The sequence below is a fragment of the Sinocyclocheilus anshuiensis genome, unplaced genomic scaffold, assembly GCF_001515605.1.
Source record: "Sinocyclocheilus anshuiensis isolate Anshui unplaced genomic scaffold, SAMN03320099.WGS_v1.1 scaffold330, whole genome shotgun sequence".
Classification (NCBI taxonomy): Eukaryota; Metazoa; Chordata; class Actinopteri; order Cypriniformes; family Cyprinidae; genus Sinocyclocheilus; species Sinocyclocheilus anshuiensis.
The window spans coordinates 3359243-3377954 of NW_015547689.1; the positions used below are offsets into that span (position 1 = coordinate 3359243).

Here is an 18712-nt window from a genome sequence, read left to right on the forward strand (position 1 = left end):
CAGATTTTAATGTAGGCTTTTATACATATGTAAACATTATTTGTGAGATAGCTAGTTATAATGGTTATTAAATATTTGCTCACTCAGTGTTTTTTTAATTTTACAGTGGGGTAATTTTGGTGCAGTAGCATGAGATGGCTTGATTTCAAACTTTGAATTGAATAAAAAATGACAAGTAAGCAGTCAGTAATAAAATAAGATGTTTTTTTTAAATAAAGAATGAAAAAATAAAAGAAATATAGATAAAGTAGAATTAAAATAGGAAGTGTTAAGAGTTAGAGGGTCATATATATATATATATAGTTGTTTATAAATGTCCTGTCCTGTTGTAACAGTCTAAAACTGACCTCTTCAGCCTTGTGGTACTCTGAAATGAGGTTGAATGGGATGGTGTAGAGAGTGCTGGACATGACTCCAAATACACTGCACAGCATCAGCATGGCCACAATGTTTGGAAACAAGCCGATCAAACCGGTTCCCAAACCAAACAAAGTAGCCAAGGAAGTACAGTCCCTTCAGGCCAATATATGGCAGGAGCAGCCTCTGCACATCTGGATGGACACGTATGGAAATCTTTAAAGCAGACTGCAATAATGGCATTTAATACAGAACAAATGGTGCATTGGATGAATAGCAAACACAGATTAACTGATCAGACATATTCATATCACCGATAAAACGTCTTTACTGATAAAGCCCTCTGAAATGGCCTTTTCAGTGGCATATGACTTGAAGCCCTAATTAGAATGACAGGATGATGAAAAGGACTTATTCTTTCATCAAAACATATTAATAACTCTGAAAAAGTGTATTATCCAATTTCATTCCCAAACCGATGTGGTAGGGCCATGTATTATCAAACTAATTGAACAGTTTTCTTTAGTCTGGATGCATTAAGAAAGTGCAGTTTGATAAAGTCAGAAAGAATGAACAGTTGAGTCATGGTTCAATATTACTCACATGAATAGAGCGCAGAGGAGACAGCGTTGATGCACAGGCCCCAGCATCCCACTTCAACCCCTCTCTCGTACGTCGCATAGGATGTGGAATTGTGTTCAGCATAGGGGTTCCCCTTATATACAATCTATAAATGTATAGACAGATACCAGGGATGTAACATAAGATAAAGCATGTGACAACATCACATCCTAGGTGATCTTTTGTCAAATGGGGTAAAAACACTAAGTACAAAGCCAGAGAACCTCTCCACAGGTGTATCTGCTTACATTATGCTACTCAAGTGAAGTTCAGGAACATCACAAGGCTTTTTCCATTCAGACACCACATGGAAATTCAAAAGGACATCGTCCTCTGCTCTGCTGTGATCTTGTGGGTTGGCTTTAAGGCTTCTGAGAGTTTTATAACTCTTACCACAAGCAAGCCTTCAATAAGGTTCACATGCATGCACAAGTCATACGGTTCATACAGTTTCTTTAATGACCCTCAGCTTTCAAAGATGGCATCTTCTTCTTAAATTCATCATGCCTTTTGTTACTGCTATTACACAGTGAAGATCTAATCATGTTCTCATACAGCCTGTTAAGTTTGTCTATTCACCTCATCAGTGGTGAAATGGCCAGTCATTGCCCTCAACGTTTTTCACCTGGTTGAGGTCAGCAGAACAACTTTCTCTATACTTTAGCTGCCTACAAGGAGACTCATTTATCTCAATTCAACTCTGACTAAGCCAGTTGTGGCTTAGATAAAGATAAAGGAACTATGCTACCTTTTAACCACAAATCAAAGCATCCATTGATCTATTTTTCAGTTTCAAAATGCTACTCTTTCTAAAGTACTAAAGTACTTTAGTACTAAAATAAAATCTATTGGTTTGGTAAATGAATAAAGACAAATGCAAGAAATATGATGATAACTTTCGTTTATTTATTCATATCACATATTTATCACATAAACAAAGCCTTGGTGAGCAAAATAGACTGCTTTTGTAAAAAAAAAAAATAATAATCTTACCGGCCCCAAACTTTTGAACAATACGCTTTTGCATACATTCTTTTTTACACTCAAGAATAGCTCAAGTGGTTTTACCTACAACTGTTAGTCGGTAGGTCAGGGATTTCAGTTGAAGGCACTAGACTGTGGTGCGCTAACATTAGGAGTGTCAGCATTAGGAGTGTCAGAAAATTCTATTCATGATGGCGCCGCAAATGGCAGCCAGGACGCTGAGCTCCGTGATTCTTCTATTGTTTTTGTTTGTTTGTTCTGTGTTTTGTCATTCTTCTTCTATAAGTTTTACCAGAGACGAACTCCTTAACATTAAGCAACACATCCCAGCCAATATTTTTCCGGTTTTTGATTATTCGGACGTTTTGTTGGACATTCTAGTCGGAGGTACAGCTCTTGGTAATAAAGCTCTTCTGATTCTGATTCTGATGTGTATTTTATGGCTGTTCTGAGCCCTCTAAAAAGCCTTCTTTAAAGATAGGGATGTGCAAACGAAGCACAACTCAAATACCTCATTCACTCACCTGCCCCATGAAGTCAGTGAAGAAGAGCATGTTGCAAAGGAAGGCCGTCCAGCCTAACAGATGACTCACACACAGACAGCGGTAATTGCTGGGCATGCTAATCACAGCTGACAGTAGAGATTTCAAGGTCATTCTCTTCTGTACCTGAAACACAGTAATGCACACGGCTGATAATATCTACTGAAAGGTTCAAAAACTCAAGGTCATGAACACTTACCTGTGAATATTTGAAATGCCCCTATTATGCCATTTTTAAGGTTCCCAATATTGTTTTGGGAGTCTCCTACAATAGGTTTACATGCATGCAAGGTAAAAAAAACACATTAGTTTTCTCAAAATATGCATTTAATATCACCTCATTTTCCAATGATTCTCACACAATCGTTCGAAGCAGTTCTAAGATTCAGTCTCTCTAAGCCCCTCCTTTCCGTGAGCCTACTCTGCTCTGATTGGTCAGATGGCCCAGTCTGTTGTGATTGGTCTACCGCTATTTATCATACTTACAGGTTGTGATTCAGTGGAGCCAGCTGGTCCAAATTAACTGGGTTCTGAACCATCTTTCAAGAGCAAGAGTTTTGTGAATCCCATGTTGAACTCCCGGGATTAGAGAAGCGGTCACACATAAAGATTGGGGTTGTACTGCTGTGTTACAGTGGAGAAAATTAATTTTAACCACTGATTCTTTGCAGCCTCATCTTACTATGGAAGCCCATTTCTGCCACTGAATAAAAAATAAAAAAAGGTTATTGCGACTTTTTATCTTACAATTCTGACTTTTTTTTTTACAGAATTGTGAGATATAAACTTAAAGTTCTGACTTTTTTTTTCTCAGAAATGAGTTTGTATCTCGCAATTCTGACTTATTTTCTGGCAATTGTGAGTTTATATCTCGCAATTCTGACATTTTCCCCCCTCAAAATTGGACTTTATAACTCGCAAGATATAAACTCGCAAATTCTGAGAAAAAAAAAGTCACAATTTTGAGATTTAAACTCACAATTTTGAGAAAAAAAAAGTCAGAATTGTGAGATAAAAAGTCACAATTACCTCTTTAATTTTTTTATTCAGTGGCAGAAACGGGCTTCCATATTTCTTTCGGAAGTGAAAATAAAACAAATTTACTTTCACAGTGTAGGACAGCATCTTTTCAACATGATTTTAACCACACGAACAAGCTACAGTGTTTGAGGGTTGTTCACGGCCGGCCAACGTAGAACATAGACGGGCATTATGTAAATGTGTTACTCCATAACATGTAGCCATCATGGAAGTGGGATTGGAATCACTGACAACTCATTTCGGCTGTTCAGAGTCGATTCTTTCTTTTGGGAGACAAATAACTATTTATCGTGTACTTTCGGCTTTACAACTTTGCAGATTGTTTACATTCATATACAGCTACATTACACACTGCATGAAAGGCAATATTCAAAATGGCATAATATGTGCATATTGAGCTATGATATACAGTGGGTACGGAAAGTATTCAGACCCCCTTCAATTAATGCATAGTGATCATATGAATCATCGGGTTTCCAAAAAACATGTCAACTTCATGCAGTAACAAGTATGAAGGTCTTATAGCAGACTCTGCACATTATACTGGGATAAAAGAATGTACTTTTACATTGAAATAAATTGACACACTTCGAAGGTTAAGGAAACATTAATATGGATGTGACATGTTTTCATAACCACAAAGGGTTGTTTTCATTACTGTGATATCACTATAGGGATGGGGATCTCTCTGTAAATAAATAGACTCACTGATGGAAAAGAAATATATATTGGTTGGGCAATGGTGTGAAATGAATTAATTAATACTCATGAACAGTGTTATGATTTGTTAAAGGTCTTGTAATGAATATGGAGATAAAGTCAGAAACTCATTACTAAAACTGTCTCTCCTGCAGGAACAAATTTTCACAAAAAATGTGCAAACTTACAGTAGTACAGATACTAGCATAATACATGCATGGAGTATGTATCATGTACTATATATACATTTATACATGCATTTTCATTTTAAATTTACTGGACATTTTTAAGGAAGGACTTTAAAAAAATGCTTCTCTAGAGCCAAAATTAAACTTTGTCAATGTCACATTTCTCGCTTTGCATCTTACTTTAGCCTGTTGTACTGATTTAGTGTTTATACACACTCATGCATGAAATGCAACTGATGTCTCCCATAATTTGAACACAATTTCCCTTCAAGTCTCAAGTTTCAAGCCAGTGTTCTATCCATGAAACAAGCCTCCCTTCTCATTTGTACATTAACAAGAACTATATGTTCTGAACATTTTGTCCAAGAGCAGTGTTTGGTGGAATAGAACTCTTTCTCAGGGACAGATGGCAGATTATGTGAGGTTTGTAAGAGGTTAATGATTGCGAGACTGGTTTAGACTGACAGGATTAGTGGGATTTACTGTTCTTTTTACCTTAGTGTCATTAACAATTCGATATGAACATTAAATGAAAATATATAATAATAATATATATAAATACATACATATATTAAATATATTCTGATTAATACAGACATGCAGCATTAGTAACCATAATATCTTACCTGGGTTAATTCATTTGTATGACTTATATATACATCATTCCAATTAATACTGATATATTATTATTTAGATGAAAGCAGTGCTTAATTACTGCTATGCTGACATTTTCAGCATGAATAGGAGTCTTGCTATGATTTTTTTTTCTTGCTACATTAAAGCATTACTTGGTGTGACTCACTGGCATGACAAACTGCAGTCTGGGTTAAGGACCACAGTGGAGGTTTTACAAAGAGCATGCCTTATTTTTATGATTTGAGACACTCTAATGATAATATAAGACGTTGGGTGCAAATGTCTGAAATATGTGGTTTACAAGCTTGTAAAACACAGCTGGGAAAAAAAGAAATATTTAACATTCTGCACTGTTTTAGGTCATTAATCAAATAAGTAAATGTATGTACTCTTGTACAGACAATAAGATGTTCTTGCTTCCATTGAAAAACAAGATGCTCTTTGCATTATTATTATTATATTTATTTGTACAATTATATAATAATAATTATAACATTAAACTTTTAAAGGATTACCATTATTATGAACAGTACCAATAACAACAATAATGCATTATTATTATATTATTAATTCAAATTTTCTCAAATTATTATGCTGAAAATATGATTTTTTTTGTACTAATGCAAATACAAAACAGTTATTTTCATAGTGGTCTCAGAATTGTAGACTCGACCATATAATGAGACACATATGTCTAAAATCCCCTGCTATATTATGTAACTATTTTTAACTGTAAACCTGGGCCTGTTTTAATACTTAATGATTTAATAAAATAGTGTGAACTTTGAGAGCCATGTACATTTTTCACACCTCATAATTAAGTTACACACAATATGGCCATAATGAGTAATCATAACGTCATCACATCACCACAAAGACCTCTTAACATACCATTATGTGTTGTATTTTTAATAAAACGGAAAAGGCATGTCCTCATTTTCATTATCGACCAAACAAGGAATTGTTTCTGTGAAAGGCATGAGTATCCAGCCTAATTACAGCTCACTACGGCTGATGCTCCAAGGTCTGAAACAAGTCATTAAAATGTGAGGGGAAATTGGGTGCAGGCTGAAGCCAAGAATAAAAGCCACATGAAAGGGATTCAAGGTAACACAAATGACCAACCTCGCTGCTAGGCTGCTTGATACTGGGTGTGACTGCATTGGCTTCACTCAGGGCAGAAAACGAGCGCTGCCTCATTTCAGGCAGAGGTTGTGGCTCTTTGTATACCGCGCCATAGCCGTTATGATGTGTGTTCTCCAGGAGCAGAGCCGTGGCTAGACAAGAGTCCGAACTGTGATCTTTGATTAGTGGTTTCTCTGGGATGCTGAAAAGGTGCATGGTGAGAAAAATGCCCCAGGTCAGTGATGAGAAAAAATAGATAACTTGGTATTCTGAACCCAGTACGACACCAAGAGCAGAGTGACCCCAGTCCATGGCTCCAATCAGGTATCCACAGGCTCCACCTAGACCTGCAAGGAAACACAGCAGACTGCTTTGAAAAAAAATCAAGCTCAGAATATCAAACACAACTGAAAGTTTCGGTGGGATGTGCTCTATTTGTAAAAACCAAAATGCTACTTCAAAAGTCAGATAAGGCACTAAAAGTACTTTAAGTACTTTAAGTGTTGTTCTCGTTTTAGGATGGAATTAAAATGTATTAGGTCTTGTTACACCAATTATGACATTTTTAATGGAATAATGTGCATAAGATAAATAAATGTCTGGTTTTCTAATGTTTCTTTAGCAAGTAATTATTTTGAATACATTTGTTAAAATGTTCTGCAAAAATAAAGTTTTACAAAATGTAAAAAACTTTCCGGCCATTAAATACAAAATAATGTGTTCTGTTCTGTCATGTTAGATATTTGTTATAAATGTTGACAAATCTAGTATTCATATTATACAACTATGTAATATCTGAACCTTTTAAAAGATATATATTTTTCTTTTGCAATGATATAGCAGTAATTTTCAACACTACCGTTTAAATGTTTGGGGTATGTTATGATCACCAAGGCTGCATTTATAGGTTCAAATATACAGTAAAAACAATAATATTGTGAAATATTATTACAATTTAGAGTAACTGTTTTCAATTTTAACATATTTTAAAATGTCATTTATTCCTGTGATGGCAAAGCTGAATTTTCAGCAGCCATTACTCCAGTCTTCAGTGTCACATGACCCTTCAGAAATCATTCTGATATGCTGATCAGAAAAAACTGCTGCTGTACATATAACATGTATGAAATAACCCCCATATGTAACATACATGAAATCACTCCGTAGCAAATCTATACAGGTGGAGATGGGGATGGTGGAGGGTTTCTGAAGCGCACTGCAACTGCTACAGCAAGCACTAGCCGAGTATTTAAATGTTGAGCAGCAAGCTCATTGGCTGCTGATGTGAAAAGAAATGTGAACAATCATGTGATTATATCAGGTTGAGATAGAACCTATTGGGTATATGTTGCATATTTTGTCTCAGTTTGCTCCAAGAATCAGTAAAAGCCGGGGAAAAAAGCACTGTTTGGAAGGTTACAAACAAATACACACACACACACCCCTGAGCCACAGCAGCGATCCAGTCATGTGCTTCTGAAGCTCTCAGCTCCAACCCATGATCTCAGCACATGACTGGGCCTGTTTGGATTAGGACACCCTGACTGCACACAGACCAAATCACTGCCAAGTTTTACTATAATTGGATAACAGTCCTCAGGAAGTTCTCACGAGCATTTGCTTATTTTTTAGGGTGCTATTTTTCTTAAATGGTAATGGTGTATAAAATCAAATAAAATCATTTATGTAGACTGGGCATCTGGGTAAATAAATATCTTCACTTTGTTTGATTGTTCATTAATCAGTGCAAACCATGACATATATAAAAGCCTGCCACATTTACCAAAGATCAGTGAGTACTTGTATAGATGTTATTCACACGAGACTGAAAGCACACGTGTCTCTAGTAGCCCGACTAATATGTTGTTTTCACTCTTTTTGTAAAGAGATTTAGAATGTTTTTTTAAGATTACTTTTTTCCATTTCAGGTCGTGGAAGTTAATGTGTGACAGTGAAAACCCTCGAAAGATAGCAGGATTTTGACCAGAAAACAACCCAGATTTGACTAAGGACACACCAAAGCAGGTGTTTTCTGATGTCTTGTTAACACAACCAAATCCCCAGGAGGCATTGCAACTGCCGTGCAGACAGCAGGATGTTCGGTTACATCAGTAATACAACACCAAAGCACCCTACCGACCATGTTACAGATGGTGAAAGAAAAACGAACTGTTGCCATAGTGCCAACTAATCTCACAAGGACCTGGAATTCAGTACAGATAATACACTTGAAAGCTTTCAAAAGTGCTCCCATGAAAGCAGTTTGAAACAAATGCTGTCAGTCATTTTCACATTGCAGAGCCATCTGTAAGGTACTGGTTCCTGTAGTGGTAATTGCAGAGAAGCGTGTGAATCTTAAAAAAATCAAGAAAATCAAGTTTTCTCATGTTTGAAAGCTATTATTTCTTCTGGTAAATTCAGCTCTAAAAACAAGTCTTTCGGTCTCATTTTGCAGAACTTCAGATTAAATCAATGCACTTAGAAACATTAATAAAAAAATATGAAGCAAGGCCAAGCAAATCACTTATTACTCCTTACCTGTGAGTAAGGCATGATAATGAAGCCCTCTCTCCTTATCCCGATGAGAACACACATCAAACAAATAGGCTTTAATGGGCCCGTCAATGAAGTCCGCCACAAAGTCAAACATCACCACTCCAAACATAACCACTACGATCGCCCATGTCCTTTTAACATTTCTGTCCTCTAGTATAGCTGGAGGAGAGAAACAGCATCATGCTTAGTTTAATCAAAAGCACATTATACATTAAATGCTAAGGAATACTACTGAATATAACTTTTTAGAAATGTCAAAACTTAAGGTCAGGCCATTGCTCAGAAGGCAAAAGTGCAGTTTATGTTTTTCTTCCAGTTATGTTTACATTCATTTGTAGTCTTTTGTAATGCATAAATGAATGCACATAGAAATAAATAAAGGCATAAATTAATAACTAACTAACTAATAACAAAATTCAGCTTTTAAAAAGGCCAAAGGACACCTACTTGTAGTAATGAAAACAGAAGTTTTCTGCAGTATTTCAAATGTATGTGCTTGGTAAATTAACAAGCACCCTTTATTGAAAATGATTACAATTCTAGATCTGAAGTATTTAACAAGAAATATGGTAGGAATAGGTAAAAACTCCCCTAACGCTGTAAAAAAAAAAGAAAAGAAATCCATGCAATGTCCAGCTGTGTTATATTCCTGTCTAATTATACACAACTATTTTTGTCACATTTTCATTGGTCATTTAATGTGAAAAACACAGTGGAAGAGAAAACCAATTGTAATCAAATTTTTTTAATTATTTGCAGTTCCTATATCTGCTTACCCTTCCTTCCTTGGTCATTATTTTATTTTTAAATTTCAACCTAACCACATTTTTAGTGGTGAAGGGAGAGCAGATATAATTTGCTATCTGTTTTTAAAATTGCATTGAACACCAGTAGCTCCTGATTTCATGATCTGGACAGATCCATCACATTTACTTCATCAGCACCTACCTGATGTGACCGCATCTCCATTTCGAAAAAAAGTCAGGCCCACTAACATTATAATCCCGAGTAAGAGTATGTATGGTCGCCTTCGGCCCCATGGGGACCTACAGTAGTCGCTTGCGGAGCCAATGACCGGCTGTAGGATAAAACCCAAAACAGGGCTGATGAGCCACACCAGGCTGTACAGGCATCTGGGGAGTCCAACGCTCCCAGCGTGACAAACGCAGCCTCAACGGCATAGCAGAATTCCCTTCCAAACATGACCATGCCGTGCATGATAAGCCTTCCTCTTGAGCGCTTCGGGGGCTCCACCGCTCCAAACACAGCTGGTTCCATGCAGTCCAAATAGTCCTCTTTCGGTCCCGAGTCCACCGGGTAGTTCTCCATGGATGTGAGCGGGCTGTCCGGTGCAGAGAACCTGCAAGGTTGGTCCTCGGTAAGGAGAGTCACGGTTATCAGTGCTGAAAGTCTTAATTCCTACTGCATAGCTGGGGGATAAAACTCAAAACTAGTATTTACAATGTCAGCTGAGCGGAGAAGAAAAGGAGGTGGTCGCCTGGTTGGAATCAAGGAAGTAAGCCTTGCTTTTTTTCCTCATTTTCGTAGCCAATTGAGTAAGCATTGTTGCCAAAGGCCACTGGTGGAGTTGTTGTAAGCACGTGACACAAATTACAAGCTGTGGATGTTCTTCTCTTCCTTCTACTGGGTTACAACAGAAAATCAGTGCAAGACAGAACCAACAATTCATACTTAATGTAATAGCAAATAGCCATCAGACAATAAGAACAATAGAGTGTTTAGGGAACTTTAAATGGTAGAAAAAATGTAAATGTAGACCTAACAAGCATTCTTTTGTGGTCTTGCATAATGGGATGGCCCATTAGGTAAATCAAGTGATGTACCATGTGATTCCTCGGCAGACAGCTTCAAAGGGATTGGAAGACAAGAAGGCAATGCATTTATAGTCAAAGCACACATCCCCACCCAGTGTTCCTTCTCCATTCACAGGACTAACCTCTACTGCTTTGGTTTACTCAAATCTGTCATGAGACATTCACGGAGTCTGTTCAAAAGTCATGTGAGCGTCTCACGGAACATCATCCACTCTCTCTCGGACTGGACTTAATCTATAGAGGTCGAGCTGTGAATCACAGGGAACCAGTCAGATGGTGCTACATGGATTAAAAGGCCACATTCCACACATATCTCTACATGAATGAGAATCGATTTCAGGCTCGAGTAGTTATGAAACATCATTCAGCAACTCATTCTGTGGGATTACTATTAGTGTTTAACTTGAGAAAGGATGATTCCGAATGTTATCAAGAGAAGTATTGTTTGAAGCCAAACAGTCTTTAAAGTGTAAACTCTCAAGTTTTAATAACTGTTTTACAAATTCATTATGATTTTACCACAATCGTCAAGCATAAGAAAATGTGTCTTGCTCTATACAATCTCTTTTCTAACTTAAAAAACAAAAACAAAAAAACCCCACTACAGTTCAAAAGCTTGGGGTCAGTAAGATTTTATTTTTTGAGGAAATTAATGCTTTTATTAAACAAGGATGCATTAAATTGATCAAAAGTGACAGTGAAGACATTTATAATGTTACAAAAGATTTCTATGTCAAATTAATGCCATTCTTTTGAACTTCCTATTCATGAAAGATCCCTGGAAAAAAAATATGTATCTCAGTTTCCACAAAAACAGCGAGCAGCACAACTGTCTGCAACATTGATAATAACAAATGTTTATTGAACACCAAATCAGCATATTAGAATGATTTCTGAAGGATCATGTGACATTGAAGACTGGAGTGATGGCTGTAGAAAATTCAACTTTGCCATCACAGGAATAATTAAAACAGATTACAGTTAATTTAAGTTACAATACTATTTCACAATATTACTGTTTTTATTATATTAAAAGTAGCCCTGGTAAGTATAAAGGACAATTTATACCACACCAACATATGTAGACCAATACAATGGTCCCCAGATTACAGTACGTCATTTCATAGACATTTGAAGACCCAAAAAACACCAATTCAATAGGCAAAAATAAGCACTGACCTAGGCCTGGGCGATAAAACGGTATCGATATTTATCGACGGTACACCTTCTTCGATATCCATAGAAAAATTGTTCGATATAGTGCACAATATAGGCACATACTATGAGTGACGCAGACAGCACACACAATTTAACACATGCTGAAACGAGTGCTGTGCCTGCCTGTGATGAGGAGATTGTGAATAAAGAATGAATATTAGTCGAATTTAAAATAAACATTTGCATTTGATTGAATTTTAGGAGTGCGTCAGGGAGCGCCATCAGTGGCGCGCGAGATGCGGTGATGATTATGTAAGTGACGTTGTTGCATTTTAATGTTTTGTTAGTCTAGCCCACGAGAAGCACCGCTGCTGCATTATTCATTCAAAATATTAGAGAATATAGAAGCTCAATGAGGAGAAGATCTTTAATGGGTTAAAACCGAAACCAAGCCATTCACACAGAACGCATTCAGCGCATTTTTTAGACTGACAAATACGACTGCTGCACTCGTGTCTCACACAAGAGATGTATAAAAAGCCATGCAAAGTTAAAACAGTTTAAACTTTTAGAAAACACGTCACAAATTTGTGGAGGTTTATTCCTTTTCACTGCGTCTCATAAGTTTTCAAATGCAATCTGTGTGATTCGGCTCTTTGTATTAAGCAATGCATAAATACATGATGCTGTTTTGTTCATAATTGTTTATGCAATTTACGAAATTATATTTGATTTTTATGAGTTAATTTAGGCGTAATGCACGTTTTTATAGTTACTTCCTTGCGTTGACAATTTAAATGCGCTGCATTATTTTGTGCATTGCGCCCTCGGGAGACAATTATATTTATACAATAAAGACCTATTTAATCTGCATATAAAACATTAGAAATTAGATATGTTTAATTTTTATTGTGTTTGATTGTTAAAACAAAAAATATTTGTTGTTTGTTTCAATAAATTGTGTTAATTATAAATACAGTGGTTAAATTTAAACATTTTTTTCTATTGCTTTTTGTTTTAAAAAAGGTTATAAAAAAATTTCAATAATTATCGATACCGAACGATATGAAACATTATATAGTTGATACATTTTTTAGCTATATCGCCCAGCCCTACAAGGGGTATAATTAATTGCATTCATTTTAACAAATTATTTTTAATATAATTCATTACATAACTAAACACATTCTGTTGACATCTATAGTTAAAATACTCCAATAAAACCGTTTTTGTACCTTTGGCCATTTCTCCGTGCCGACCTTCATATCATATCGCACTTTTCCTCCCCTAGCATCAGTGAATTCCAGATAGTCATACCTACCAAAAAAACAAAAAACGCCTAATTAGTGTAAATATAATACAAACTTTAACTCAAGCCACACATGTATCTGTAACAGGAAAAGTGTGAGTTTGATTCCTGTTTTCACCAGAAGGTGGTAGTAGAATTGTAGAATAAGCTCTTCACACCTTTTCTCTGTTTCACAACGTTCATCAAACTCCACCTCAAAGGATGTGGCACCAGGACAGACAAAGACGGTGGTCTCGTGTCTGCTGTTCTCATAGTTATGAGGTGACTCCATATGCCACGCGTTGATAAATTTTTTAGCTATACTGCCATTGAACACATTGATCCAACAAACGTGTCTGTTGTCATTGTCAGTACAGTGTGAATTGGCCTTAAGTGACAAAAACAAAACTTACTGACCCTATTACAAATAGTAAATACAGGCCATAAAACAGCTATCTGTATTATTAAAAGCCCACTACCATGTTGAACAAGTGTTACATTTTATACAAGTAGCGATATTATGACAACAGAAAACTTCATCTTAAGCGGAATCATTAATTGGTTTTATCCTAATACCATTATCTTGGCTCATCAGCGCTGCCTAACAATTAGGCAAAGGCAAATATTTCACTCAGTTAATTAGTCTATGACTCACACTCAGCTATTCTTGCTAAAGGCACTTATTAGTCAAGGATTTCAATTCAGAACCAAAAGTGGTACACTTTAATCAACTACAAATAAAATGCCCTCACAATCCTATTATTAATTCAGAACAGTCTTAAAAAAATAAGTCAATATTGAATATCTTTGTTGAATGAGGTTGCTGACAAAAATAGGGATGTTAAGATTAATACAGAATATTTGCAACAGCCTTTAAATCCCACTTGACTTTCACCGCAGCAATTACAAATATGAGTTGAATGCTTTGGAAATTTTAACCGAAAAGTCCAGGATTATTTAGTGCACTTCGACAGCAGCACCCACTGATTCACAAGGGAGAGTAATTTTGTTCTGAAATGCCCCCTCACACTCGAGACAGAGGAGTTGAAATGCTCAGATTCCCGTGCTGCATCACTGGCCACAAAGTGTAATGATTCTCCAGTCAGAGTCTTTGATTTATAGACGCGCTTTAGCTTCGTTACACTCTATGATACCGGCAGACAAGAGCTGTTCTATTTGTGCTTGCTCAAACCCGTACTCCTTCAGCACAGAGCGAGTGTGCTCTCCGATGAAGGGGTCCCGGGAGTGGCAGGGCTCTGCGGGGGAGCGGGATAGAACGGGTGCAGGTCGGGGGCTAATTTCCCTCTGAGAGTCCTTGAAGAACGACCCCCGTGCCTGGTTGTGGGGGTGAGAGAGTACCTCATCCAATGACAGCACAGGGGTGACACAGGCATCTGTCCCATTGAAAATCCGACTCCACTCCGCTTGCGTCTTGGTGGCAAAGACCCGGGTGAATGTCTGCCTGAGCTGTGGCCAATCAGATACACTCATCTGTGCGGGCAGGTCAGCATCATTTAAGACCAGACCTGTGGTGAGAGAGAATTAGATAAGGAAGATAAAAAAAAGAGGAAAGAAATCAATAAAGGAGTTTAGAGGACAAAGATCAAAGAGATCATGAAAGATTTTGAATACAGAAGCCATTAGTACATTGCACTGGCCACAGCAGGTGACTTATAAGGAGACTTTCTACTTTTGAGGGCCAAACATGAATAGCAATAGAGTCATTATGGTTTCAAAGCAAGATTAAGTACGCGGCATTAGCACTTGGGTCATCGGGACACAGGGTGAACACCTATGCACATACTAATAAAGCATTTCCATGTAGTCGGCAGCCATGTAGCTAGACAAATGTGACCCTGAGAATTTTGTGGTTAATTGTACTGAGATGTCATTCAGGTAATAGGTTTATTTCAGGTGAATTAAAAGCAGCTTGATGTTTAGATAATAAAATAAAATAATACACAGAGATAAGAGATAAAAATAATAACACCATAGAATGCCAAAATAAGAGAATAAATATAATTACAAATATCAAGAAAATAAAACAAAAAATGAGAATAGAAAAAATAAAATAAAAATAAGATCTTAAAATGCAAAAAAATAGAATATACAATTAAAAAGAATGAGAATATACTGTATATCATTAAAAAGAATAAGAAAATTAAAAACAAGAGATCAGAAAAAATAAGATACATGCCAGTTGTTTTTAAAAACATCTATTTAATGATGAAAAAAAAAAAGGTAGAATTTCAGCTGTCTGTGTGGCTGCCTGCAGGCTTAAATGAGTAAATACTTAAAAAAAAAAAAAAAAACACTAAAATTACATATGACAACTATCCTGAAAAAGACAGCAAGCATTCATATCACAATTCACACCATGAGAACATCCACCATATTCAGAAGATGACACAGGACCATATTAAGAAGAAATGTAATGCACTGACCTTGAATAAGCTGTTGATAGAACTGAGGCTCAATCGCCCCCACTGCCATATACTTTCCGTCAGACGTACGGTACGTATCATAGAATGGAGCACCACTATCCAGCATGTTTTCCCCACGAGGATGATTCCACAGACCGAGGCTACGGGACTTCCACATGAAGGAGCCGACATATGCGGCACCTTCCACCTGCACATAAAACAAGAGGGGTGTTCATAAAAAACATAAAATTTAATCCAAAAAAATACAATAGATTCCATTTAAAATAAAAAAAATTGTAATCCATTATCTGCCATTATTCTGTCATGCTGAGCTTTGGATAAAGCAGCAAGGTCACTAAGGAAACATTATGAAGGGCTAAATCCTCATTAAAACTGTAGTTGTCATACATATTCATCAGATTCAATTTACAATAACTTCATATGCAGCAAATGGTGCAGATAATCACATATATTTACATACATGAACGCACTGAACAAGATAGAAATGTGGTACGATGGGGGAAGATTTAAGCAACTTTGTAATTCAAGCACACCACAGTAAAACACAACCTGCATTTCTGTAGAGGTTTGTCAGTAGATTAATTTCTACATCCATGGCACAGCAGGACTAGAAAGCAACCATATCATGAGTAATCAAAATGTCTTTGATCTTTTATGCATAATAAAGCTTGATCATGTCCTATGAAAACATAATGTAACCTTCAGATATTTCATCCTCAGTCCACAAAAAGCATTTATTGAAACTACACATTAAAAATGTAGTTAATTTTGCAGCGGTATACAGAATTCATTAAATACATGACTGTCCACGCTTATGAAAAATGGATTACATTTATTTTTAACAAGGTCTCTGATCTTTTTAGTCTGATTTCAAGAGTTTGTGTGGCATATTTCAGCATTGATTTTGTGAACCAGTCACAATGTCATACTGTAGTCTTCACAAAGGCTGTTATTAGAAGAAGGGGAAGGTAAAAAAACTATATTTGACAACAATAAACTCTCAAAGGCAGTGGCAGAGAAAGCAATACATATTGTTAATAATTTCACATGCAATGGGGACATTTCTCAAAGGGGCAGAAAAAAAAAATCAGGCTGTTTACTTCAGAGAAAGGGTGAAAATGGCAATGAAAAACTAGAATATGACTGTCTTACACAAATAAACTCACTAGCATAAGTAGACTTATGTCAAATATGTATGATATGACCCCTTTAAAGAATTATAGCACTTAGATCTTTTCTGAATGACAAATTTGGCATCAAGGCTGAGGTTAAAGGGTCTGTAGCAAGTGTTCCAGAAACATTTTCACACATGAAAAGAAATGTTTGTAGTTCAAATCTCTCACAAGATGCATGCATAAATATATACACATTTCAAAGACTGTGACCTTGCCAAATTAACTTTAATATGGATATACTTCATATATTTCCCAGTGAGCCCAGCCTTCAAAGAGAAATTGACAATCTGGGTTTCTATTTGTGCCCATGATTGGCCTGACCACCAAGAAGTCACTCTCCCAGAAGATGCCTGTCGCTTGGCCTAATACTGAATGTTTTATCACGTTATGCCTCAAAAAGCTATTTTTTTCACACTTCCACCTTTCCTATTGGTCAGAGAAAGGCGTTCAGCAAAGTGGAATATTTAACTATAGTTTTGTAAAAATAATGAGTTAATGCAAGATGTTTTTCCTTTTTCGACTTGTTTGGATGTCAATGTGAAGACGACAGTGGTCAAAGACTACTTGGGATTTAAACCGAAACATAGCCCCATAACAAATGTTGCATAACACAATTAGGAAATGCTAATGAAACACCCAGGCCGCCTCTTAAATTTCTAATAAGTATTTAAAACTGAAATGAAAAAGCATAAAGTTTGCAGGTTATAATACATCCAAATTGTCATGCAAGTGAAAAACGATTTGCCTGCCTTGCGGATTAATAACACTGACATCGCTAAAAACAGCTGTCAGTATCAAACCACAGGTATTATCAAAGAGTGGCAAGGTGACTCTCACAGGAATGTGCTTCAGATATCTTTACTGCCTAACAGACAAACATCTAATCATCATTACCACAGCTCCTGCCCACATCGACATTAGCTTGGCGCACACGCGGCTATCAGGAGAAACTCTCCACTAGCACTGCAGCTCTGCTCCAGGTCTGAATTGCTAATGTGAGAGGTACTTCAATATTGGATTATCACATATTAACTTTTATGTTTACCACAGTTTATTTCCTTAAGGGCTTAAAGTGGCAGAGATCATACTGTGTTCGAGCAAATTACATAACCTCAGTTGAATTAGAGCTCTATTATCTGGTTGAGGTTTTCTAACGCATAAAAATGCACTCAGGGCTAAATGAAATGTCATATTTAATTAACAAGCAGAATATCAATTGCTAAACGTTGTAATTTTTCAGTAGAGAAAACCTAGTGTAGTGTGATCAAAACAGGGTACTTTAATGAACTGACCAATGTGCCAGCAAACATTAAGCTGCTTTTTTTCCAACTGCTTCAACAAACACCAACAGGGTAAACACACAGATTTAATACAGCAAGGGTGAACTAGACTCGAGTGGTGTGAACAAACCTTTATGTGTGCTAGATGATTCAACACAAAAACCAAAAGAAATTGTTGTTATATTATATAATAATGTTATATGTACACTGGAGAAAAAGAAAAAAAAAAGCTTTCATAGGCAGCCTAGAATATCATGCACTTTCACAACAAAAACTTTTCTTCTTTATTAAATAATAATAATTAAAAAAAAAACTCTTTGTTCTCTTTCTCTGTATCATTGTCTACACTGGTGATTTGTTCAACTAACTTTTTTATTTATACCAAACAAGGCCATAATCATATCTAGAACATTAGGGGGACTATTGTTTTGAGGAAAATATTAAGACCAGACCACTATGGTAATGGTAAAGGAACTAAATAAATAATAAGATTTTTTGTAAAGTAATCAATCTGAACTGCAAATAATATTTTTATTTTAAAATATGCACCCATTCAATTTTAGTTGTAGGCCTAGCCTATTCCTAATATGTTGAAAACGCAAGACAGAAAATGCTATTGTCGTCACAATAATTATGAATTACATGCAACTTGAACTGTAATGAACTGTACCAGCACATCAGTGAGCAGCAGACAGCCCACCCTGATGCTATTCTCATCTTGGCTGGGGATTTCAACCACGCAGACTTAAAGAGTGTGTTCCCAAAAATACACCAACACATAGA

The 18712-nt window shown here is 36.3% G+C and overlaps 1 protein-coding gene and 1 pseudogene across 1 annotated transcript in view; both read right to left on the bottom strand.

Moving 5' to 3' along the window:
- The window catches only part of LOC107703467 (membrane-associated transporter protein-like), an 18143-nt pseudogene extending 7854 nt beyond the window's left edge, over window positions 1-10289 (bottom strand).
- A 3079-nt stretch (window positions 10290-13368) lies between these two features.
- The window catches only part of LOC107703468 (alpha-methylacyl-CoA racemase-like), a 25150-nt gene continuing 19806 nt past the window's right edge, over window positions 13369-18712 (bottom strand). The window contains exons 5-6 of the mRNA XM_016506083.1: window positions 15475-15661; window positions 13369-14556 (exon numbers count right to left, since the gene is read on the bottom strand). Coding sequence (XP_016361569.1) covers window positions 14147-14556; window positions 15475-15661 — 597 coding nt within the window. The 3' untranslated portion in view covers window positions 13369-14146. The remainder of the gene's footprint in view (window positions 14557-15474; window positions 15662-18712) is intronic.